Consider the following 27,670-nt stretch of genomic DNA (forward strand, 5'->3'; position numbering starts at 1 on the left):
TTTCATAAGGATTGTCCCCTTCATTTCTTCGAACTGCATTCGGGTTCTAATATTAATTCACGACAGCAAACGCAAAATAAAAACGCAATTATTCGAATCCTTAACTTTGTACTTTGCTTCTTTTGTTTCCATAACTAAAACGTTATTTGGTATTGCAATGAAATATTAAAAATAAGGTAATAAAATTGTTTACATTTAATAATGTACATTCGTCCGTACCTCCTGGGTAATGGTACATGTCGTGTCAACGGCGAATACGTTTTTATCCTAGACATGTTACGATCTAATGTTACAATCGTGCTTGAAACACCGTCCTTGATGCAATAAGTAAACAGTTAAATGCCTTTAATTGATGCGATAGATAAGAACAATTTGGGCGGTACGGCACGATATGAATGGATGGGTAAAGAAAAGTTATGCATTCTATGTACACGTGGATTGGCGCCAGTTTAATAAGGAAGTATAGTCTTTCACACGAAAAAGGCATCTTAATGCATCTCTGCTGGGCGCTTATTTTTTCGTATAAAACCGACTTTTATGATAAAATTCTCAGAAGACGTCTTATTAGATATTGCATTCATTCCATACACATAGAACTTGGTGCGAATATATTCGATTCGGCCGGATATCATTATTACAGCGACAGTGTCCTTTTTACTTAGTGCTGTCATCAGCTTCTCCGCGGCGGAACGACGAATCTCACGCTACTTTCATATATATGGTACGTTCTCGCATCTTGCAATGCTTAAGTTCCTTGAGCGCTCGCTGTGCCTCACTGGGCGACGAAAAAGCGACACGTGCATCTCCCGTCGGCATGCCCCTTTCGTTGTAACGGCGAATTACATTCTCCCGTTTCACATCAAAATCACCAAAGAACTCGATAATCTCGTTAATGTCTGCCTTGAACGGAACATTCTCTAGTGATAGGACGCAGCCAGGTTTACCAAAACCCTCGACATAGTCCATGGACGGTGGATGGCGACCCATCATGTGACGCGGCATACCCATTAGACTACCAGGCGGGCAACGAGGTCCGAAGCCGGTGTTGCCGAAACGCAATATATGACCCATCGGGCCGGAGAAGCGCGGTGGTCTCTGGTGCTGCTCCTGTATCGGAAAGTGTTGCTGCTGTGTCTGTTGTTGCGCCTCCATCATGCCGAGAGTTTCGAGCATCTTAACTCGTGGTACCAACTCGATAGTGGGTATATTTTTGCCAAGTGGTAGGCCATTCTTGGTAATCGCACGTTCCGCCTTCTCGGCCGAATCAAACTCGCAAAAGCATTCACCGGCTGGTTTGCCTTGCTGATTGAGCATCATATGAATGCAAAGCGGTACTATGCCGATGTCCGAGAAGAAATCGAAAATGTCCCGGTCGATTGTTTGAAACGGCAAACCACGCATGAGAACACAGTCCGTTTGATTCATGCTCGCTTGCTCGTGTTCGCGTTTCGCTTGCGCGAACTTCTCCTCACTGATCGCAGTCGCAGTTACTTGTTTACTACCGATCTTAAGCGGCGTACTCAGAGATGACTTGGCGTCCTCGAGTCGCGCAAATTGCACGTAAGCCATATACTGAGTGGTACCAGTCTCCTTACTATTGGTGATGAAGAGATCGTTGATCTTCCAGTCGTGGAACAGCTTGGCTATGTCCATCTCCTTGGTGAAGGACGGCAGATCGGTAAGCAGGATACACATAGAATTTCTGACGTCGCCATCGGTACCATCTTCCCTATTTTCGGGCGAGTAAGAATTCACTGCTTTATCGAAGATACTCTCGTCCAAATCGAGTACCTCTACCTCAGAGCCTCGCACGTATCTCGTTGTGCTCAGGGCGAGTTCTTTGCCTTCGGCCTTACCAAACTTGATATACGCAATGCCTACGCGGTTACCATGGTTATCGTTTATTAACTTCATGCCATCCTTCCTAATATAGATACCATGAAACGCGTGGCGTAGATCTGCGTACGTTGCACTCAATGGCATGTTGCGCACTTCCACGCAATGGCCTCCACTGCTGCCGTTCTTATTCTCGTTGGAGAATCTCGAATTGCCGGACTTTCTACCGGATGTTGGTCGATCGTTGTCGAAGTTGCCAAAGTTGGAGGTGCTAGCCTGAAATGCATGTGGATTGCGACGGCCTTCGAGTTCTTGCACCTTGTTCAGGAACGGATTATTCGGCCTGGTACCACGATAATTGCCAGTAGTGCCATATTCCTGATTACCGGCGAATTGATTCGACCGGCCGGAGAATCGCCCGGTTTGGTCCATTCTACTCTGCTCGTTTTGACTCCAAGGTTCCTTGGGTCGAGTTCCGAGACCACCCAAATTGGGTAGACTGGTGCCAGTGTTCAGATTCTGCGATAAGGATGTCATACCCACTGTGTGCCCAGCGAGAGTCTGCATGTGTGGTTGCATGAGATTGCCAACGCCGTTAAGACCATTTATAGAGAATTGTCCAGATTGCAACATCGACTGCTGGCCCATCACGGGTGTGCCAAAGCCAGCCATGGCCGAACGCTGAGTCTCCGAGTCTTGGGACAGAGCGGCGACGCCAGCTCCTAAGATACTCGGCGCCAACAGAGCGGCTTGCATCTGCGTTTGTGGTGGAACTTCCCACACGCCATTCTCAAGCGGTTTTTTCGACGTAACCGTCGATGCCTTGTCCTTGTGGAACTGAGCAACGCATACGACTTCGCTGTTGTCATCCTCGTTAGTATCCTTACGCCTGTCGTTCGTAGAGTTCCTCTTTGAATCGCGATCGCGCGATCTCGTGCGATCGCGCGATCTGGATCGATCTCGGCGACGACGCCGGTCTCGTCTATCGCGTTCTCGGTCCCGAGATCTACTACGATCTCGTCGTCGTCGGTCCCTCCCGCGGTCTCGATCACGACGATCTCGGTCACGGTCACGGTCGCGCGACCGCGAGCGATCCCGCGATCTCGATCGATCGCGTCTATCCTTCCGGTCCTTGCTGGACTCGCTGTCGTTGTCTTTGTCTCTCTTGTCCGTCGGTGAACCGGGCTGTTTGCCGGGAACCACAGGCGGTACCGCCACCGGCGTGGTTTGCATGATGCATTGCAAACTCAAAGTCTGCTGTCGAGCGGCTTCAATCACCTTTTGCATCTCGGTACGTGAGCTCAGTAGCAGCTTGATCTTCATCTCCTTGATCTTACCGCCATCGTGCATCATTGCCTGGCGGGCATCTTCATCGGTGCTGCAATAGCAAAACATGTCCAAAACGTATGAGATTTGCCTGGTATCGCGATCTGTTTTATTGATTTGCATAAATCCTCTAAGCTAATTAATGCTCTAGTTTATTATTTTTCATTTGTTTTTAAATTACAAACGTCTTAACCCTCCACCAGCAATGCAGGGTCTTTTAAGGAATATCGTTTTTTTTACTGTGCATTTTAAGAAAATGAATGGACAGCAAAATTCGATACAGCTTTCTAAAAAAAAGTTGGTAATGTAATAGAGTTGAGATTTTGTGTGTGTGTGTGTGTGTGCGTGTGCGTGCAAGAACGATAGTGTCTAATTATTTGTTTCGTTGCAAAGACGAATAAAATTCATACTGTGGCTGCAATGTTGCAGATCGCGTAAAATTTTGTGCAAATAAAAAATTTGAATTTTTTCCGTATTTTACATCTTTTTGACACTAATTTCAATAAATATGTTTTAATTTTAAAGGTATTATCTTTAAAATAGATTTTCAGTATTTTATATTATTTTTGTATTGATGTAATTGCAAAATCAATATTTATGGAGATAACTCTTCCAGAAAAAGACTTGTTAAATTAAAGAAATGCAAAAGATGGTTGAAAAAAATCATTTTATCATTGGTCAAATGATATTAGGAAATGTATCGTCTTGTACGGCAGTAAATTGGTAGCGAGAAGTATCGTACACATTATTGTACAGGTTGTATGTCGTATAACATTTTTATTTTAGCTATAAAAGTGATTTTATTTTTTTTCGTGAAAAAACCAGTTTTAGTCATAAAAATTTTCATTTCCAAATACTTAAATAATTCAATACTTTTTGAAGTTAATATGATTATACTATTTTTTTCTGAAATACATACCCTCAATATTGTAGCCTAAAGAATTTTTTTTTATTCATAAAAATTATAAACTTTTAAATTTTTAACTAATGTGTTTTTTTCAAAATTTTTACTCACATTTAAATTTGTAAAAAGTAAGTGTTATAGAAGCTTATGGTGACTTTTAGCAGCAGTTTTCTTTAAAATAAAATAATGCAGCAAAACTTACCGCTGTTGGCACAAAATTTGACATTTTCAATGCAATGAGAAAATTTGTTGTTTACACTACACTCTAATGTTACATACTAAATCTTAAAGCTTACTTAGGTACCTAATACTTAGATATGTTACCATATTAAATTACATGCACGCAGTACTGGTAACAACATTTATTAGAAAACGATGGGAACTTATTTGTACACCTAGTAAAATACAATCAGACTTCTATCATGAAAAAACTTAAAGGTTCCACAAGTATACAAGACATTTTTACTAAATTTTGAACAATTAATTTTAATAAATTGCTAACATCATCATTGTAAATTTCTTGGTACTGAAGAAGACCCAAATAATAGGGTCGAAACGTTTACCTGATGTCATAATTATATAATTTTATTGTTTATTAATAAATTGATTATTACACATAATATCCTGTGTCGGCTCTAATAGGCATTGAAAGATTTTTATTCAGATTATCTCTAGAGAGCCTTTACCTTTGATCTATTGTAAATTAAGTTTTAGATATAATATAAGCGTAAATAATACAATGTAATGTATACGAAATTCTATTCGAGAGATTTACGATTGTAGATTTATCATTTTATGTATACATCATGGAAAGCAATTCAATAATCAGATAAAGTAAACAAGGTATCAATTAGGTTTATATGCACATAAACTTGTTAAGCAATGTAGGAAATAAGATGCAAATGCATTCATTATACGTTAACACATTTCTTTTTTTAGACGAGAATTCATGTAGTAGTAATTACCTGAATGCGATAAACGCATCTCCCAACTCGCCGCCGACAATATGGACTCCTCCCTCCGGGATACTTAGACCTCTGAAAAACTGGCGTATGTCCAATGCATTGGCGGACCATGCCAGATTTTGTAGCCTGATTATGACGCTCATTTTCAAAGGTTGTTCGACCCTTCTATCTGCAACCGAATCGAGAGGCAACGAAATTAAGCGGCGGAGAGAAGAGACATCTTCGATGAATCTATGAATGTCGCAATAGCCAAGTTGTTCGCTGTTGGCGAATAGATTGGTGAGGATATTTAGCAAATATTTTCGGTATATGTATGCTTATATAAAAAAGAAGTAAAGTGTATTTCTTTTTAAACGTGTCTTTATTTATTTTCGCATGATAATGTAATCCTGCATATTTCTTCTTTGTATAGAATTTAGTGTTAATAAATTTTACATCAGATTGTTATTTATATATTACATGTATTACATTTTTTTTTAAACATCATTTATTTTCATAATTTTTATTTTACATGGAAACTATTCGTTGATCAATTTACTCTTACATTATATTATACACATATACTCATCACATTATAGCGATTACTATTTTTTTAATCTGATTTTCATTATTTCTTTTACCTTTCGATCATCTTTTAATTTTACTTCTTTCATGTTTGCCTTGTTTCAACGAACCGGGATTGACTTCTTTAGACTTTTCTTTTCTTTTCTTTTGATTGTTGCTTTATTTATTTCTTCCGAGAGATATTTCCAATAAAAAAATCTAAAATTTTTAATTTCTCATTTCTCCTTTTCTATCTTGGACAAAACTATCCTAATAGGGTTACATTCGAAAACGTTACCCGAGTGTCTCCATATATTGTTTTATCCTTATTGCTTACCCGATGTTAAACAAGGATAAAATGACACATGGGGACACTTAGGTAATGTTTCTGAACGCAGCCTAGACAATGAATTCACGAATGATGATCATGAGCTTTTTCAATTAAATTGTTACCTAAGATTGTCTATATGTATCTCAGAATATTTCTTCTATATTATTTCGAGAAATTAGGTTGAAATTAATCAAGAGAAACGACAAACGACCGACAAGTCTAATATGTACACTGAAAGATTGGCTGAATATAGCATAGCATTTTACTATCTAAATTGTTGCAGCAGCCAGTCTTTTTTTTCAGTGTAATTGACATATATTTATTAATTTCGTTTTAGATTCTTTTTAGACATATATGTCTAGATGCGCTTATTTAGACAATACGTATATGCCTTTCATTTCAACTAATTTATTGGATTGTTCAAAAAGTTCTTACGTTTTTTTTTAGTTTAAAATTGTATATACATCTTTGTTAAAAATGAATGAAATTTAAATTTAAAAAAGAACTAAAGCTCAAAATCTCTACTTTTAAAAGGTTACTATATTTTTTGAGTTTAGTAATATTTTTACATTTACAAAAATACGAAAGCTGAAAAAGATGAAAAATTTTCTTCCCACTTTGTAGATCTGTTACGTGTGCCTAAAAAAAATTTGCAAAAATTTTCGTCTATTTATCATGATACTTTCCTTGTAACCATTGTGCAATGCTTATAATCTTAGAGAAGGACAGTAATGTCACATCTTTAGCTCAAATTTATATATATTCTATACTTAAAAAATTAGCAACTAGACCATACGATAGAGCAAAGTTTTAGTTTTAAAAATCTGTTTATTTAATTATGGTATGACGATTTTTAACAGAGTTATATATATATATATATATATATATATATATATATATATATGAATAATCATGTCACAATGCTCCTTTTTACTTAATTCACGAGTATCTCAAGAACAAAAAGTCGTAGGAACATTTCTAAAAAACGATTTTGTAGGGAAATCTTCAAGCTTTCACGGTAGATAATCGAAAATTTTGCAACAAATATATCCTACGTATAATTTTGAGCTGAAGAAAAACGCAATAACTTATTGAACAACCCAATATTATTCTTTATATAAGAATGTTTATTAGTTAATTATGATTATATTAAAGAAATTGATAAAATATATTTGTTCTTTACATTATTTTTATCTAGAGTGAATACTTTAATTTTCATAATAAATCGATTATATTTCCCAATATTTGTGACATCTTTCTAATGGATAATGAAAAAATAATTTTATGTCTAATTTTCGCGACCAGGTTCATAAATATACAGGTTCATAAATATACATTCACAATAGTTAACGAGATATTAATTTCTAAAAATTGCCGAATAAATGGATAAAATCGATATATAAGACAATTTTAAGATATCTTTCTTTGTGAAATATTTTGAAGATGTTTCTTAAAGAATTCTTAAAGGTATCTTAAAATTGTCTTATATGTCGATTTTAGACATTTTGCTCCTTGAGTAATTAAAAAGGAATATTGCGAAAATTGCAAAATAATAGAAGCCTTTTCGACTCAGTTTTTTATTAGGAATAGTATTATGTGATTAGTAGGCGTTATTTCAGATACACCCTATATATCTTTTATGTTAAAGCACAACATATCGCTGTTACAACAGTATTTCAAAGTAGTAAGTAAACTTTCTCTCTATGCTGAAGCGATTAAAGCGAATGTAATTATATGAACGAGACAGCGGGTGATGAAGAGTTTTCTCAATCGTATATACATATCGATGATTTCTGTACAAAATAATCGTTGCGCTTCATTTATCTTTTTGTACAGAAATAAACATAAGCTATAGAATATTATTGCAAATATTTTATCATAATCCTTTTATGTTATTTATCGATGTTTGCTAAATTTGCGGAGATCACGCAAGAATACAAGTACGTCAAATCGAGTCATTGGGTTTATTACAAAGAAAAAGTGTTTTGATAGCGTTTCCATGAAAAACATGCGCTTTAAATATTTTTTTCACACGTTAAATAAATTTTTTATTTTTATTTATTATAAATATTTAGATTATTTATTATAATTGACGAGATATCGATTTTAGAATCTCAATATATATATAGTCTTTTAAATATTTATTTTTTATTACTTGTAATTATTTCGTATAGGGACTGCATGGGATAATCGTTCCATTTGACTGTGTACTCTAAAAAAAAATAAAGCGTGTCAAAGGTTCGATGATGCAGACGATAAAAGATTCGATATTTAAATAAAAATTTCATATTAAGGAGGTTGTAAGGCAAATGCAATATGTTAAGAACTACTTGAAAAAATTACAGACTATTCTAAATTTCATTCAATAATAATACAAAAAAAATACTGTAATATAAATATATGAAAATGTATTATAAAATAATGATAAAAATCTCAATTTTTTTATATAAATACTCTAGGAATTCAACAATATTTTTGTAAAGTTATCTTGAGATACAGACATTAATTGTTCAGTAAATAAATAAAATTTGTTATTTGTTATAAACTAATGGTGAATCTCAATGAAACTTTGCATAAGTCATGTTTAGTACTTAATATATTTATATAAAAACATTTAGATTTTTCTTATTATTTTAACAATTTTTGTTTATAACAACAAAACTAATAACAAATAAAATAAATAACCTATAAAAATGTGTTGCTCAATAAAATCATAGAATGTTATGAACACAACTTTCACATGTATGCAGTTTGTTTAAAGCGAAAATATTAATATATGTGTTTTATGTCCTTACAACCTCCTTAAAGTACAATGTTTAAATATAATTCATTTTCGCAATCTAAAACATCTTTATCGACTACAAAGTTTATAAAAATGCCCTAAAAAATATTTTTGGAGAGTTTCAACAAAACATTTTTCTCATAAACTGATAGAATATTCTTATTTGTGGATTCGACGAAAAAAAAAATTAAAAAAAATAACGCTTATTTTTCAAATCGCAAAATCAGGCACAGATCTATGTGATTAATTAACAATTCATTATAAGCAAAAGAGAAATCAATTTCGGTCTCACTATACAAAAAAATAAGATAAAAATAAAATGACAAAATTAGAGTACAAAAAATATTTTATCTTCAGCTTCGGATGCTCATACACTTGAAAAGATACGTCTAAAAAAATTCACAGCATGTGTACCTGACAGCTTTATTATTACAGCAAATTCCAATGGCTCCAAAGTTTGGCAGAGAAGAATTCCAAGACATACAAACCACCCACATGTTACGTATATCAACAATCGAATCATCGAGTTTAGTTTCTTTCCTTTATATCAATTATAAATTCTTTAGACATTTTCCCAAAATAAAACTTCAAAAATATCTCTAAACCGAGCATGAAAATTTATATATATAATATAGAGTAAATATAAAATCAATCGTCGAAAAAAATTATTTTATATTATAGAAATATTTTATACAATGGATTAAGTATAATTTTTATTCGTTACTGATTTCTTTTAAATAAAAAGTTATCTGGATAAATTAAAAAAAAAAACAAAATTATTTTTATTCATAAATGTAGATATTAGTGAAAATTTGAATTCAAGTCTTTGAAATGATAGCTTAGGAAAGTATATACAAACGAATAAAATATATTAATCATTTTGTGTCTGTAAAAAATTGGTGTTGGAATCTACTTCCACTCTACGTTCGATCGAAATTTTGGTTTCAGTTTGATTTCGGTTTCGACCGAAAAATTAAGAGAAAATTTCGGTAAACCAAAACTGTACAAGTTGCAACGCGCCGATGAGCCGTTCAAAAAACAACTGAATTTGATTATTAACTCGTTGTTTAAGCTTAAAACAATTCGAGTATAAACTTTGATATGATCCTAATAATAAATGTAATTTGATTTCTTTAAAAGTTGAGGATGTAATTTGTATTATTTTATTATTATAGTTAGATATTTTAATAAAATCTTATTTTTTAAAGAATACATGTCACGATTTTTGAAAATCATACGGTCCCTGTAAAATTAATCCAAAAATGTCGATTTCGACTCCGTCCGAAAAAAATGTGACTCCGCTAGCTTCTTCCTTTTTTTCTTATTTTTAGCCTCTAAGACTTGTCTAGAGTTTCGGTTTCGACCGAATTGAACGACAACCGAATATTCGTTTTCGATTTTAGCCGGAGGTCAAAATGTGGTTTCGGTCGGACTCTAGTTGGAAGTATTCTCAGTTCTGAATTAAATGCAAGGAAGTATAAATCTGTATGTATCATAAATATATCAATTGATCATTTAAGTGATAAACTAACATAAACGTAAAAAAACTAATAAGTATTTATAAAATAAAATAAACGTAGATATCAATTATTCAGCAAATCGTAATTCGGAAATGCTTGATTGTAAAGGAAAAAATAAATTTTATTGATAGACATTTATCAATAGTTAACTACTCAATGTTTAAATATTTAAATACTGATGGATTACACAAGAAGGAAATATTTCTTGTTTACGGAGAGAGAGCAATTGGGAATGAGGGAGATAACTTTCATCGAGTGTTCTCTAGTTTTACTCTGTGCATATTATTCAAAAGTCGAAACATTTCGAGCAACAATAATTATGGCAGTCGCCGTAACCGGTAATTTTCGCGCCATGGAGACAGCAATCGGCTGATGTTGACTCCCTGATGACCATATTTGCAATATCCATATATTACTCGTTCCACCGTTGTAAGGCTATGATTATCAGCCACGATTTGATCATTAAAAAATAATGTTCTAAGAGAAACAATTTGACACAAAGTAACTGGAACTGTGACAAAATGATATGACATTTTCACTCACGTTAGAGAATAAATTTAAGGCAAACAACTAAATCTGTAACACAAAATTCGAAATGTTATAACTCATTCCACAATTTCTATGGCTGATCTATGCAGACATACACAGAGGTTAGGTTTTTTTCCGAAATAAATTCGGAATCGCAGAGAAAGAAATTGTCGATAATCTCTTTGGATTAAATGACCGGCAAATCTCACTTCCTGTTGCTTTAAGGCACGCAAAGTATCAAACATGTGTGTTTGTTTCTGTCGAGCATGACGACGCCACTCGTTCCATCTCTTCAGCTTCCATCTGCCATGAACTGCTGAATCCTTTCGTCGAGATCGAGAGAAAGAGATCAACGATTATGTTGTGCTTGTTCGAAGTATTTTCATAAATCCCTCGCGGATTAACGTCAAACGCATATGTAACGCTTTTTCCGCAATTGTCCTATTATTGATAATGGCATCATTCTCAGGACAAAGAGAAAATTATTAGCACACTTCGCATAATATACTCCAAAAATCATTCGATTTCAATCGGAGTTGTTAGGAGTATTTCGAAGTAGTTAAAAGTGCTTATGACGAAAATGAAAAACCAACTCATGTAGCGTCATCGAATATATTAATAAGACTAATTACTTGGAATCGTCGACACAGCGAAGATGAATGTATCATACGATTTAATCATATAATATCTCGTCATACTACTTAATAACATTCGTTAAGTTTTAATTAAATAATGTAAGATGACAAGAAAATAGCAAGAAGCATAGCGAAGCTAGAATATACATATGTATACAAAATTACAGCAATATTGGTGCAATATCTCAGATAGCTAAGTCTGTTGAGAGACTCGGAAATTTTTTTTAACAAAATATGCTATAAATTTGTGATGGCAGAAAGGCAACAAGTTTTATAGAGTCTTTAATATTTGACGATATTGGTAAACTGTTGTTAACATTGTCAGATATTACAGAAAGAGGACAAAGCCTGCTTTGTCAGCAAATTGACGGTAGAAACTGAACAAAATTTTCAGCTCCTGTTTCAGTTTTTGCTATTAGTCTGCCGTTAGATCCTGCCCGGTTTCTGCCACCAATCTGCTGGTATAACAAATTCATCGATAGATCATGAGCTTAATGCGGACACAGATAGCTATATAGAACGAATCTGATTGCATTTGCTACCAATACATCAGCAAACTGTTAGCATTTTATTTATCTACATCCGAGATGTAGATAAATAATCGATTCATATTAATGTTGTATTAAAATTCTTATCCATGTGCTAAAAGGTATCTATATGTCTTGTGATATTTATGATATTTAATGTCTTTTAAGTAAATTTCAATCAAATGAGACAATAGAAATAGTAGCATGTTTACAATCAGAATTCGAATATTGTTCATTCGAAATTCATGCAACACCAATAAAAGTGATCGATACGATGAATAATTGTTCATCTTAACATTTTTTTCCCCTCTTAATGTTGAAAAGTATTTAATTATGATATCTAGTAATATAATTCGGTGAAATATCTAGGCTGCGTTTAAGAATAGGATAGCGCGTTTTTCGAAGTAGCAGTTTTACTTTTAAATAGAGAATCGCACAAAATTTGAGAGAGAGAGATTATCACAAGCTTCGTTATATTTATTACCATTTGTGAATATGGTACAATTACAGTGAATTTATTGTTGCACAGAACTAAAAAGATTTTTATATTTTTTATTTTGTATTTGGTACCTATCAAGCAAAAAATATATCTGCAATAATTTGCAAGTTTAAAATTATATTGATCAATGTTATTCGAAATATTGCAGAATTTTCTGTTTTTACATGTAAAATCAATGAACATTTCGTGATGCGTCAGATTTAACGAATCACGAAATTTAGAGCAGTGGAGACGTAAGAATGTAAAGGACGAGGATAGAAAGTTGTGTGTAGATGCGAGTTGTCATGACTTCCATCCAGCTCGGACACCATGAAAACTTATACGAAAACGTAAGTCAAACTTGGAATTATATATCGGCCAACTAGATGTAACAATTGTAGTCGCCAGCTTTTTGTTCAAACAATCCGAATCTGCAGCTGTATCGATATGTCAATGGTTTGGAACGACCATGGCATAGTTCGTATCTCTGTATCTCTCACCAGCGATCGCTCCTAAGTCAATTAATATAGAGATACCTTTAGATTTTCTTTCGTCGAACATATACAACTATTGTTTTTCATTTATGCAGTTAGAGATTTCATTTATTATTTTTATATAAAGAAAAATATTGCAAGATTTCATCGGCACAGTTGCAAAATAAAAAAGAAAAAGAAAAGGAAAAGGAAATAAATTTCAGTTTGGTGAAATACTTGGTTATATATGTATGCGCATATGACGTGCGTATGAAACGAGAATCAAGAAAATCGATATATATCGTACACCTGAAATGCATCATGCATAATTCGGTTCCAAAGTGTTCGCAACGATGGAAGCAAGTCGATAAATCATGGCTGCACCAACGTACTTCAGTCATCCGTTGTTTTCTTCCTGTATTATGTATAATGTATCGGCAATTGATCTACATTAAGATATATTAAAACAAAGGTGTATTTGCGATAATTTTTAGACATCAAATGTTGTTCAAGTGGAAGATCTCGGTTCGATGGAACAGAGAAAACTGTTCTTGTTACAAGTCAACATTTATTTTTCTGTATATATCACCTTTTGGAGATAACAGTAATGTTAACAGAAATTATCTGCTAATTTTTCAGTTTATTTTTTATAATAATAATTTTATTGGGTGAACGCGTATTATCGTAAAGTATCATAGAGGTAAACGTGTAGAAAAGTTGTACAAGTTCTATCGCTTATGTTCACATATGCGTGTCTGCAAGTATCAATACAATTTATGATGGAACTATAACATAACTTTTTCTTATCATTCGGATTATTTCATTAAATTGCGAATAGATATTAATTATCTTCTAACTCTTCGAAATTTATATTTATAGTATTTTTCACGTTTAATTCGCAGATTTGTGTATTTGTTAGATAACTTTAAACATCTCGTCTTTATCAATGCAATACGAAAAGATCGTTATGGAAAATGGTTCAATGACTATTGTAACACTCTAACGCATCGTAGTGTAGTAATGTACACCGTAGTGTAGTTAAATGTAAACAAAAACGAATAATAGTCATCTCTCATAGACAGTATAATAAAACTGCATGTCGCATAGGAAAGAATTAAGGAAGAATTAAGTGCAGTGAATATTTCGCCTGATAGTTGTAACATTTAATTTTATGATTTAATTTTTGCTTTCGATTTAAGCTTCAAGATTTAAATGTTTTTAGATTGAAAAAGTTTTAGTAATAGGCTTTTAATAAAACCATAATCTTTTTTCTTACCAGAAAGTTGATAAAAAAATATTTTTTGTTATATCAATTTAATATTAATTTAAAATTTCGTCGAATTTACATGTACAATATTATAATTCGAAAATATCATAAAAATTTCTGATATTTTTAATATTGCAATATAAATTTTTTTCTTTTGTTTTTCTCTTTGAAAAAAGCACAAACAATCAATTATTACTGCAACGGCAGATTGAATCAAAACTTACCTTTTTTTTTATTAATTAAAAAAACTAATATTTTTCCTAAATATACATGCATACACTTTTTTTACTCGGTCTTTTATTATATCTTAGAATATAAAACAATTTTAAATTATATATATATATATATATATATATGTATATATTAAAATTGTTATATATTCCAAGGACACAATAAAAGACTGAATAGCCAAGTTTTTACATAGTTATTCATTAAAGTAATTTAACAAAGATGAAAAATGTAATGGATTAATAATAAAACATTATAAAAAAAATATTAATTTATTCTTTTAAGGCTAATCTCAATCTAAAATAAAAGACGAAATTTCCTTAATTTTTTTTTTTTGAAGAAATAAATTATGGTTGTGGACAATTTCGTCGTTACTTTTTATGAGATTATGATTTTATTCTTAGCGCTAAATTCTATGTTGGACTGCCTAACTTATAATTCAGTTTATATTTAATAATATCAGACTTAAATATGAAATCGATATGATTTATATTTTATGGAGGACACATATATATATAAATATATTGTATAAATGTAAATGTAGATCCATGTCATCCATTTTGTTTATTAAACTTCAGTTTTTTAAACTTCTTTATTATTTTTGTAAAAATTTGTGATCATAAATTACTTACCCTTGTTATAAGATTCTCGGTATATAAGTAAAGTAAAATCATACTATATAGAATATATATAGATATACATATGTAAATAGACGTTCACAAAACTTGTGGAGATAGATAATTAACCTGCCTACGTAGTAGAATCACAACACTTTCCTCCAAAATTATGAACTAAATTTATTATGTAATTTAACATTACCTTTCAGACTTTAGAAACTTCTTTCTTCTTTACACTGTCTCTCCCTCTTTCTTTTTCTCTTTCTCAGCTAAAACGTACGACGAAAGATTTGATTGATAACAAAGATGACCGAGCAGCAAACCACTCATCAGGGAAGAACAATGAAATGTAGAAGCAGAAAAGTAGTTAACTGCACCATATCAATGTGCAAAATCCACCAAGGAGGCCAAATCTATCCGTGACACCTAACACACTCACTGGATCGTCTAAAGCCCTGCAACATACATCAAGGTCCCCCTCACTGTACCTAAACAATTTTACAATACAATTATAAATTGAATTTGTATTTATCTCAACTAATACTTGTACTACATTAAACAAACATTTTATTTAACCTTTAAGACGTATTATGATTATAGTTACCTAAAGATAATTCTAAAATGCAAACATTATATAATAATGAATTTTGTATATACATTTAGAAAACAGAAATTTAAACAAGTTGGTAACAAGTTGGTGTAACAGAATCTAGATGAATATGTATATATGCTCGAAAAAGATAGAAATAACTTTTTTAGTATGAATATTTATTTTTGTTTATACCATATATTTCCCTTTTTTTTTTTTACTAAAGATTTATAAACCTAAGCACTTTTAATTGAAATCATTGGTGTATTATTGTATTCTATATTATTAAGAATCAAATTGATAATCGAAATTATCAATTCAATTAAATTTTTCCATTTTCTTCCGATTTCATAATTTTTCAAATTTTTTTCCAACAAGGTTTGTGCAATCTTTCTCTTTTCGAAATCGATTAGAATTCTCTCGAGTTTTCACATGGCTTCTAAACGTATCCATTTTTTTCCGCCCACTTCATAATAGAGTTAATAGTAGTTAATAAGTATTCGAAGAATTACTCTATAATCTAGTATCTAGCGCGTACTACCTCAGTATTATTCACTTAGGTGACAAACGAATGTTAAGAATAAGCAAATGAAGCGTCTAAAATTTTCCGGCTTCAAAGTATCTCGTGGCAATATCGTCGATACCATCCCGCTGACACGCCATATAAGCATCTGCAGAAGAGCAAACCGTACAAATAATAATGCACAGTATGCTGTAGATCATTCATCCGTTGAGCACGTGGTGCGACAAAAATCTTTTGAGGAAGAGAACGAATTTCGAGATACGTATGATAAATAGGACGGTACGTTTACGTTATCCAATTTATTATTGCGGCGCGGCGTAGGGAAATGGAAGGAGGGCGAAATATATCATATAGAATAAGATATCGGCATGTGATACGCCAGAATACTCGACTCACCGAATTGCTATACAGAAGTGAAGTATATCATGAAGAAGAACGCTGATTATGAACTACGATAACAATTTGTGAACGCGACGGACGCAAACGAGATTGATCCTCGCCTCGACGAATTCGTGAGCGTGGAAAAGCGTCGAGAAGCGTCGAGATGGCTGCCGTTGCCGTGTAATCAGTCGAGTGAACCCCGTAGATCATTGACTATGGAACCACTTAAAGGTCGACAGGGGTGACAACTGACAAGCTAACTCATTTACACCTCATTTATGGTGCAACTACATATCTGTACTCTATCAGACTACGTACCATATATAATTGTCTCGTAAAAGAAATATTTTATCATGACACTCGTTTTGGCTTATATTTTACGAAGCTACAGAACCTATTAAAGAACCAAATTTTTCATTCTTAAAAGCATTTAATGAATAAAATGGTATGCCTTAAACTAATTCTACATTAGTTGCAAGCTGATCGCAAATTTGTTGCGCCAGCCAATATAAAGCGTTGATTTCAAAATGCAAGCTTCAGATTGGCTGTCGCAACAAACTTGCGATCGGCTTGCAACTAATGTAGAACCGGTTATATTTACAGTACAGCCACAGGCCACAGGGGCTCTATTCTTGAAAAGAAACGTATACGAAAGTCTAGGGAAATACTATAGTATACATAACGTATACTATAGCATTTCCCTAGAATTTCGTATACGTTTCTTTTCAAGAATAGAGCCCCAGATTTATCAGAGAAGTACGATCGACTTATATTAGTATCGCAAAAATATTAAAAAGTACTAGAAAAAGTATTAAAAATGGTGTTTGCAAGACGGACTATTGGCTCCTGCAGACTGGACGTGGAAACGCTTGCCGCGCTGCAAAATGTGATGCGGTAGCCAATAAGCTAGCTTACAGCTTTTAATATGTTTATTGATTATCGCGTCTTATTTTGCCTCGCGGCAAGCGTTTCTGCGTCCAATGTGCAGGAGCCATATGAAATCCACTATGAAATCACCCATTAAGCAGCCATTTTTAATACACAGAAATCAATTCATGATTGGCTGCTAAGTCATGTCATTACGATGACCAATCAGAACATTTAACAACAGTCGTGCTTCTCTGATAAATCTAGGGGTGCGATCGAGTTGCCACTACGAATGTTTCGAAGCATTTGATTGGGAGGATCCCGTTTGCCTACAATCCCGATTGCACACACCACTCATATCAGCTGGTGCCTAGTAATTTTTCACTGCTTTACCAATGAGAATATATTTTTTTAAATTGGCCAATTAGCGACGCATGTGTGCAACATGCAATGTGTGCAATCGGAGCCTTCCCCATTTGATTAATCAATTGAAAGAAAGAATTTTACTAATTAACCAATCAAAAAACCAGTCAATTATTCTTCTCACATTCGACTGTGATTGGTCAATTTCTTACTTTTACTTCTTACTCCGTGTATTGTAGACACGCCTAAATCTAATGCTGGATTCACACTGTATTCGATTTTCGTCGTACGACGCTTTTCAACCAATCAGAAAACAGGATTCCGATGGATTTTGCTTCGTATCATTGGAATTCTGTTTTCTGATTGGTTGAAAAGCGTCGTACGACGAAAATCGAATACAGTGTGAATCCAGCATAAGGTTTGTCGCGTCGCATGCTCCAACATGTTCCAACATACTCCCACCATAGCTCCTACTCACTCTATCAAGCGCGTTGGAGTGAGTAGGAGCTATGGTAGGATATTGGAACATATTGGAGCATGCGACGCGAATAAACCCCTAGTAACTTTAGGCGATTTCGACGGTAACAGGAAAAAGGCCGGCATGGCCATTCTTAGATTTCTCTCTGCTGAAATGATGTGAAATTATCGCAAATATTTGTTGATAGTATAAGGTTAAGACAAAAATGTTTGTTTTGGCGGAATTAAAAGATACTGTTAGAATACCACCAAGTAGCTTTAAATCTAAATTAAACGACGTCATTGCTGACGAATTAAATAGAAAGCTCGCTAATAAAGTAAGTTACTTTTATTAGATAAATTTATTGTTATTGAAGAACTATTTTATGTAGTTTAGTTGTTTCCCTACCAGAAAGTTATTGGCGCGCAATCTGAAATAAATTTATTTAATTGTATTGGTTCGAAACATCTTACTTTGACCAAATTGATGGCTTTCTCTGTCATATATTATGTATTTTTATTATAGGTATACAAGGATGTAGGCCTTTGCATCACATTACATGATATTACGAAAATCGAAGAGTCGTATATTTTTCCAGGAGACGGAGCTTCCCATACAAAAGTGACATTTAGGTTTATTGTATTTCGTCCATGGATGGAAGAAATATTAACAGGAAGGATTCGTAGTTGTAGTCCTGAGGGAGTACATGGTAACAGTCAGTTTATATAATGTAATAATGAAACTTCCAACTTTGACCGATCCTAAGGTGCTCTCTACTATATTATGTTGTCATACAATTTAATTTTTTATTATGTATGTTACTAGTATTTATTCTTTGTATTTAATATATGGATTTCTAAAACAGGTTATATCATATTACTTAGTATAATAGAGAACGTCAATAATTGGTCGAAGTTAGATGTTACAAATACAATATATTTTTAATTATCTCAGATGTGTCTGCGCCGAAACGTTTGGACATTAATTGCAATTGATCTGAGACTTTAATAATATAAATATGAATAGATGATATTTAAGAAATCACCGAATATTGATTTTCATTAATTTTTTACTCAATTAGTATCAAATTTACAGAAAAATAGCAAGTGACACAAATTGTTTATTTTCTTTTCATAGAACTCTAAGAATTTTTTCAGAATTTTTTATCAACTTTTTAATACTGCATTTTCTTATTGGCAACTCTTTTTACCAATATAAGAAAATATGCGGTACTGATAAATTCTTAAAAAGAAGTTCTCGCAATTCTATGAAAGAGAATGAGAAGAAAATAAACAATTTTTATCACTTGTTTTTCTGTAAAGTTTTTTTTTTGATAGTACTTAAGTAAAAAATTAATAAGAACCAATATATTCGGCAATTTTTAATAATGGATATCTTATTAACTATTGCAAAAGTTGCAAAATGATATTAAGGACTTTTCTACTCAGTTTAATCTACTGTATCAGCACACAAAATATTTGGTGGTCATTCTGAGACACCCTATGTATATATGTGTGTATGTGCATGCATACGTGTGTATATGTAGAATAAGAGAATCAAATCTGGGACTAATTGTATAAATCAACTGCCCTGACATAAAGTAATAAATCATTTCATCAAATGGGTCAATATACATTTGATATTAATATACATTTTATTTTGTTACAGTTACATTAGGATTTTTTGAAGATATAGTCATACCACCTCATAAGTTACAGCATCCGTCACGTTTTGATCAAATGGAACAAGCATGGGTTTGGATATACAAGGCTGACGATGGAAAAATACACGATCTATTTATGGATGCAGGTCTTACATGTGCATGCAAGATCATTATATATTAATCTAAGAAAATATATTAAAGTTGAAACATTAAATTTTAGGAGAAGTTATACGATTTAGGGTAGTAAAAGAAATTTTTACGGAAGCACCTTTACCATCAGTACTTAATGCATCTCAAGATATAAGTGAAAAGGCAGAAGCCAATAATATGGCTGCGCCATATATTTTACATGTATGTTTACAAATTTTTAATGTTTTATTATTCATGTATTTCGCTTTTAATCTCGACAATGTGTTTTAATAGAACAATATTTTATAGGGATCGATTGATGAACCTGGTCTGGGTTTACTTACCTGGTGGCAAAATGCACAATAATTCATTATGATTATTTGATCCTAAGTAAACTAGATGCATGATTAAAGTAAAAACAATTTTGGTCAATAAATTTTTATTTCACAGCACATTCCATTGTATTGTGTCATCATTAAACGTTGCATCTGTGAGCAGTATTTCACAGGGTGATTCAGTTTTTCAATATAGCTTTGCCCGTATAGATATATTTACGTTCAGTTTTGATTGATAACAGAATTATATAGGTATGGTTTGTACAATATATACAAAGGTATTATGTGCCAGACATGTGACAACCCATAAAAATGATCTTTGCATGTCATTATTAGATTGCTTTGAGAGATTGTAACTTAATAGAATATATTCCAGAAAGCTATTGCTTCAATGACTATAATCCATGATCATTATATCACATAAAACAGCATCTTAACAATTTATTTTAAAGATAAATTTTTTATAATGCAATATAATAATATTACATTGTAAAATAAATTGTGAAATTATTGTAAATAAATTGTAAAATTAATGTTTCTTAAATTTCGAACTTTTCTCCAGTAAATATTTAGCTCAATTATATTGCATTAATATTATTTAATCGAAAACAAAGAATGTTAGCGAAAAGTCTTAAATTCAAAAAATACAGATTGATATATGTGTATATTGTATTGCGTAATGCGTTAAAAAATGTTTTTATGTCTCTGATAATAAATACAACAATAATAATAAATTAAGAAAAACATTCTTTGGCATTCTATTGATGTTGTCCTAATGCACAGCTTGGACATGTGGTGCTTATTTAAATTGATTAATACGATGCACTTATTTAGTCATTAATAGAGCTTATCTATTTGATATATATCAATAAAAGATGTAATACGACACATACTGACGTAACACACAAATTATTAAAATTATTTTGCGAAATCCGTGAAATATATCTAATTATATGTTATGTTAATATATACTTAGTTGGAAACCACAAAGAATATAGCTAGTAAAGTCTTAAAATTTAGAAAACACCGATTGCATAGGGATATATGAAGATAATGTAAGGACGATGTTTATCACGTTATCGCGAGTGCTATAATTGTGAATCGCATGATTTTCTGTCTATAATACATGTATCAAAACAAATAACACGAATCATGTATTCATGAATAGATTAACGGGTAATACGACTTGGAATGTTATCTTCTGTGTAATTGATATCTGCTAAATACTTTCTTTCAAGTAACATGTGAAGTGTACTGCAGCTATAATCACAAAGAATGGAACAATGCACACGATAGACATATTTGGCGGAGACAATAATCGAGCAACAACAATATGTAATTACTTAAATAAATAATGTCTTAAATTCAATAACCAAATGATTTCTTCGCTACTATTGCGTCCGTCAAATGCTCTTGATAATGTAGTTTAAATGTATGCGAACCAATTAGCATTATGTACAATATAAATTTATCACAGTTCTAACTGTTGAGTCTTTTGCTATATATGTTTATTTGGACTTTCTATATTACTAGGAGGCAAAAAGAAGGAATCACTGATCTCTCATCTCTGATGCATTATCAATCTTTTCTAATGTACAATATTGAATTCATTTTTGTACATGATCATTACATGCTTGAGTCTTCTTTCTGTTTTATCTAATCGATATAGATACAATTGCAATCTTACATGCCCGTAGAACATGATTACGTGGCAGAATGAAAAAATACCAAACGAACGGAAGTGCATGGGACGTTAATGTATTAAAAATGTCTACGCATTATATATTGAGGGCTAGTATTCTCTTAGACCATTACGAGGAAAACGTAATTCTTTCATTATCTGGACGTCAGTTGCTTCTTATGCTGCTCCCATCAGTTATACTGCTTCCATCTTTCATTCAAAATATTGCTTTCTGCGAATTTTTTCTATTAAGATCTGTTTCTCGCAGTTTAATTCTTTCTGTTTGACACATACGTTTGCATATCATAAAGAATTTTATTCGCAGATATTTTTATTAAATATTTATTCGATGATTAGGCAACGTGGTAAATGTTCACGTAAATAGTCAAACAGTTCTCGGGACGTTCCTGGACAATTAGTTAGTTCTAACTCGTGTAAGTGTCGAAGCTGTATCAGACTAGATAAACCACTACTTGTGAGCAATGGACAACCTATGTGAAATTGAATGTTATTTAATATATACATTTTTGTCAAATCAAATATGTAATTAAATTTATATAATTGTCTTAACTTTTCTTGCGCGAGTGAAATGTAGCAGAATTATACGTATGTAACATAAATTTAAAAAATAATATACCTATTATTATATATATTTGTGTTGAAATGACATGATACTTTTCTAATTAGTTCAATTAATATTATAATTCATTTCTATATAGAAAGATTACTTCTCTCTTCTTGAAGAATGTATATTTAAAAAATTTTTATAGAAATTTTTAAAGAAGTTTTTGTTTTTCTAATGTGGATATAGAAAATAAATTTCATAGTTTAGTGTACAAAGTTTATAATATTTCATCACACAAGAAAAATCGTTAAGGGGATCCTAAACACGTTTATTTTACCGTTTATAAAAACGCTTAATTTTTCCTCGTTTACAGAATATCTTTTTTCGAGATTAAAGTAGACGCATTAATATGTGCCTGTAAGGTGGAGTTCATATCGAGAACGATAAAAAAACTGTTTGATTATGGTAATATCTTTACGTTTATCAAATATCTGAAGAGGGTCTAATTTAAAGGCCGAAACATGTTATATCATAACTTAATTATAATTGATCAGAATATTGTATATTATTGTATAATATTTCAGTTTTTTAACATATAATATAATTTTGTAATTGATTCTTATATGCTCTTTTATTGTATTTATTTTTTATTAATTTCAAGAGTCCGTTTTTATTATTATTAATTTTAATTGGTGAAACAGAGAGACGTCTTTAGGATCCCCTTAAATTATTTATTAATTAGTTAAGTTGATTAATGCGATCTTACCTGCTACAGATAACACTTGTAGAGATCTCATGACGCACAAATGTTGAAGTCCGAAATCTCTAAGTTGTGAACACCATCTTAGAAACAAAGCACTCAATGAAACCATCGTGGAGATGTAACCGACGCCGATATCAGTAATGTGTACACACCTGTATAGTAATATACAAAATATATATGATGCAAAAGAGATACAAATGAATGCGTTATTATCAAATACAATATGTTCGGAACACAATATTGTTAGAAACACGAAATAATAAACGAGATGCGTACATATATGTATTACCATGATAGATAGTCTCTTGGTTGAAAGTAATTGAAAATTCATTTATATTTCAATAATTTTGTCTTACCTATCTAATGTGAGTTCTTCTAAGTTATTCAAATCACAGGCGATATATTCTAAGGCTGCATCTGTAATCCTTGAGCACCAGCTGAGATCTAAGGAACGAAGTCTTGGCAAGTTTTCCGCGATTAATTCAACGCCATCATCTGTTACTTTACTGCATCCAGAAAGTGACAGTACAGTCAGATTAGGTAAGGAATGTACTAAAACAAAGACGAATATATTAATTTAATATACATCATATTACATATAAAAAAATATACACATATATAACAATATTCTAAAATGATAAAAAGTTACAAAGAAGGTTGTTTGAATATGAATTCTGATATTTTTCTTTGATTTTTAGAATAAAAATTATACTAAAAAAAGTGTAAAAATTTATAAAGTATGAAAATTTACTTATTATATTTATAGTAACATTTACAACTGACTTTTTAAAGTGGAAATTAATTTTATATTTATTCTTCTTTTTATTATATTTTTTATTTTAATTATTGAATAAATTTAATTAATTAATTAAATTTAATTAATAATAAACGTCAATTAATTTTACGTTTCAAAATACTTGAATTATAAAATTTTATTAGTGACATAAATAATTCTCTTTTGCAATATTCCGTTTAAATAAGGTATACATTTGTTACGTGTACAAAATACATACACTTATTTATTAGAAGAGTCATTATAACTTGAGTTTGAGCTATCGGTAACAGCTAAATAAAGCTATGTTCCCCTTAATTCTAAATTTAATCTCAAGCACATATATGCATCTGCTTTAATTTCGGACCATTACTATATTGCTCTACATCTAATTAACTTTGTCACAAAAGGTTCAATTAGAATTTAAACCTGACAAAAGGCTCATATTTTTCAAAAATAATTTCATGATTTGCCTTTGATTTGCCGTTTGATTTTAACCAAGGAATAAAGATTGTTAATTTTTAATTTTTAAAAAATAAGGTTTTATCGTATATTTCAACAAATGTAAATTTATCTTCATATTTTTAAAGATAAAACTGTCCGTCAAAGAATAGATTGTCTTTTTATCTTAAACTTCCCAAAACATCTCATATTAATAATATAATAATATTGTTACATTTGAATGCTATAAGAAAGAATTTGAGATGAGAAATAAATTCATTAAAAATGCTTTCAAGCAAAACATATCCAAATAAAGTGATAATGACTCTTACCAATATTTACTACGCCGTGATTTGTGAGCTCCCAGCAGGATTGCAGCTTCAAGATGCTAAGTGCGCTGCTTTGCTTTGCACTGAAGTAACCAAGTGCAGCGTCAGTAACATGATAAGCTTGCAGAGAAAACTCATATAGGCTCGGCAACAGCTGAGCCACGGCGCCGACAGCTTCGTCGGCGACATTGATGCAATCCGACAAAGACAACGACACTATTCTGGGAGTAAGGCATGCCCACAGGCCAGCCTCTGTTATCTCATTGCAGCCGGCCAATTCAAGCTCATACAAAGCCTAAAAATAATGGCAAACCAAATGGTAATTAAGTTGATTCGACACGTATCGTGCGTCTATACTTGACAAACGTATCTCTGCGTATCTCACAATCCTCTTAATGGGAACTCATCTCTTTAGTTATGGAATTACCTCGTGTCGCAAATTGAATCTTGGTTTGAGTGACACGGCATCTTCCGCGCGAGCATTTAAGATCTTTGTTTTCAAGTAAAAGCTAATCGAGAATGTGTGTATGTCTTTGGACAATGTTAAGTTATTCGAATACTGTAATTTTTCGATTTTGAGCGTTATTCGAATTACGAAAAATTGTAGGATCTTTTACAAGCTATACATATATATATGTACAGCTAGGATAGATAAGCGTTACGATAGAATACGATAAAATACAGAAAATAAGGACATAGAATTTACCTGCAAATGATCCAAGAGAGTTTCGAGACCTCGGTCCGTTACCGCGCAGCACCGCAATGACAGAGAATGCACGTAACGTTGGGCCAACGGAAAACCGCGTGTTAATTCCGGAATATCTTCGTCGGTCGCACCTAAGAGAACTAACGAATCGAAGCCTCTTCTTACTAAAGAAGCGTAAAGTCGGGTGCGTGCGTTTGCTTGCATAGCGCGAGCCTCGCGGCATCGCACCACCGGCACCAGCCCCGTCCAAAGACGCGGTCTCGCATACAAAACGTCTCTCCATCTCGTGCAAACCTACATATAACGTCATGATAATGTGATTAAATCCATGGATATATATACCTATATATATATATATATATACATATGTGCACATTTGATTTGAAGATGAAAAAGCTGTGGCGATAACAATGTATCGCGATACAAATATTCTGCGAGGAAAAGTAAAATATAAAAAAGTTAAATATCAATATTGTGAAATTGACTATGATGAACTATGAATATGAAAATTGGGCTACGAAATATTTTTTATATTTTTTAATTGCATGTGGCGGCAAGTTTTAATTGTATATAATTGAAACATATATAGAGAATTTCACGCACCTGAGCCAAGATTCTTCTTTCCGTAGCGTTAAAGTAGAGAAAAAATCGTCCAAGGAAGTTATCGTCTTGTATCAGCTGTTCCCACGTAATCGGTGGCATGTAACCGCCGGTTCCTCCACTGGCTAGGGGAACGGCTATCTTCATCCTATTTCTGGATATTCTACTTCTGCTCGGGGTGACATTATTCAAGCGTTCCTTATTGTTGCTTGCTGGTACGTTGTTAATGGTCTGTGCGGCACTTCGACTGGGCTTTTCGGGCGTCGCATTTGCATTATTCGCGCTTTGCAAATTCATGTAAGCGACGCTACCACTGCCGCCGCAGAAAACGTTTGTCACGCGTTCCATCACGCTGGTCTTGCCGCTCCCTGAAAAATTTCAGGCTAGTTTCAACATTTTCCGTTCGCGTGTTAAAAACTCGCAGAACACAAACTACACTAACGTTACATCAAGCTTATAATTCCCAACGTAACTGAAGTATATTGTTGAATGGGAAATTATTATGTATATTGATGTAATGTAACGTGATCGTCTCAATTTTAATTTTTAACTCTCCGTCCCACTTTACGCGTCCCAAATTTTGTTCCAAATTAAGAACATAATTATGAATTGTCCCTTTTTTAAGTGTGAAAAGAATAAGTGTGAAATGTGTATATCTTTCAACTAACGTGATTTTCTTATTTAAAAACCCAGATATTATTCATAAAATACTTTCTTTTTTACTAGGAAAGTACAATTTAAAAAATAAAACGTGAAATCTCGTATAAAATTTAATATAATTTTTGTTGTGATCTCATGTGTCATATGTTATACATTACATTAAGTCTTATTAGTTATTTACAAATGTAATAATATAATATTGTTCATATATGTTTCATTAACAATTATATTTATCTACTAAAATTTAATTAGAACAATTAATATTGAATTTTTTTTAATGTCTCTGTTTCCCTTCTTAAGGAGTTGGTCGCCCTTAGTGTAATGTTACTGATATAGTTTGTGTTCTGCAGGAAGGCAGCAAGTTTGCAGATTAAACAGTAATTGGAACAGCGAGTGGAAAATTCAGAGTTTAAAGAAACGAGTGGACTTTAGAACCACGGATAGAATTTGTCCAAGAATTTGCAGAGCTAACAAAAATTTATGAAAATAAAAATTTGCAAAACTAGGAAGCGGAAAAGTCAAAGGAACGGAAGGATAAAAACAATATATATTGCAGGATTTTGAAAAGAAATTTATACATATATGTATACTGGATTTTACAAATAAATTCAAAAATGAAGAATTTCTGAAAATATACTTTCTACTTTATCTTGAATTTTATTATCTGGGAAATTCTAAAAGTTTGTTGAATTGAAAGAAACTGAAAATCTATAAACTTTACAATCGTGAAAAGAAGGGAATCTGTGGAATTTATAGAATATAACATAGCAGATTACACATTAAGCAACTCTAAGGCATTAACGTTATTTTGATTTCAAGCGAGATTTAAAACTCCCATTTTCTCTTTTTACAGAGAGAGAGAGAGAGAGGGGGGGGGGGGGGGGGA

General features: G+C 32.3%; 3 protein-coding genes across 7 annotated transcripts in view; 1 reads left to right on the plus strand and 2 right to left on the minus strand.

The window, feature by feature from the left end:
- Window positions 1-16,640, minus strand: LOC108767038 (uncharacterized). The gene is made up of 4 exons (XM_018516659.1): window positions 16,469-16,640; window positions 15,163-15,415; window positions 5,032-5,200; window positions 1-3,214 (listed from the first exon to the last, which is right to left on the minus strand). Exons 3-4 carry the CDS (start codon window positions 5,172-5,174, stop codon window positions 700-702), a joined length of 2,658 nt encoding a protein of 885 aa, XP_018372161.1. The 5' UTR covers window positions 5,175-5,200; window positions 15,163-15,415; window positions 16,469-16,640; the 3' UTR covers window positions 1-699.
- Window positions 5,251-27,670, minus strand: part of LOC108767039 (F-box/LRR-repeat protein 16) — a 25,152-nt gene continuing 2,732 nt past the window's right edge. For 4 of the 5 annotated variants that reach the window (XM_018516662.1, XM_018516663.1, XM_018516661.1 and 1 more), the window contains 6 exons: window positions 26,128-26,492; window positions 25,525-25,818; window positions 24,822-25,113; window positions 23,633-23,828; window positions 23,280-23,428; window positions 20,945-22,439 (listed from right to left, as the gene is read on the minus strand). In XM_018516662.1, the coding sequence (XP_018372164.1) occupies window positions 22,291-22,439; window positions 23,280-23,428; window positions 23,633-23,828; window positions 24,822-25,113; window positions 25,525-25,818; window positions 26,128-26,492 (1,445 nt within the window). In that variant the 3' untranslated portion in view covers window positions 20,945-22,290. Of the gene's footprint in view, window positions 5,263-20,944; window positions 22,440-23,279; window positions 23,429-23,632; window positions 23,829-24,821; window positions 25,114-25,524; window positions 25,819-26,127; window positions 26,493-27,670 lie in introns of those variants that run through there. The other variant, XR_001940410.1, reaches the window with a different exon arrangement.
- Window positions 18,215-20,558, plus strand: Polr3H (RNA polymerase III subunit H). Its single transcript, XM_018516667.1, has 5 exons — window positions 18,215-18,477; window positions 18,666-18,849; window positions 19,809-19,949; window positions 20,024-20,154; window positions 20,242-20,558. Exons 1-5 carry the CDS (start codon window positions 18,367-18,369, stop codon window positions 20,296-20,298), a joined length of 624 nt encoding a protein of 207 aa, XP_018372169.1. The 5' UTR covers window positions 18,215-18,366; the 3' UTR covers window positions 20,299-20,558.

Source organism: Trachymyrmex cornetzi, unplaced genomic scaffold (assembly GCF_001594075.2).
Source record: "Trachymyrmex cornetzi isolate Tcor2-1 unplaced genomic scaffold, Tcor1.1 scaffold646, whole genome shotgun sequence".
NCBI lineage: Eukaryota > Metazoa > Arthropoda > Insecta > Hymenoptera > Formicidae > Trachymyrmex > Trachymyrmex cornetzi.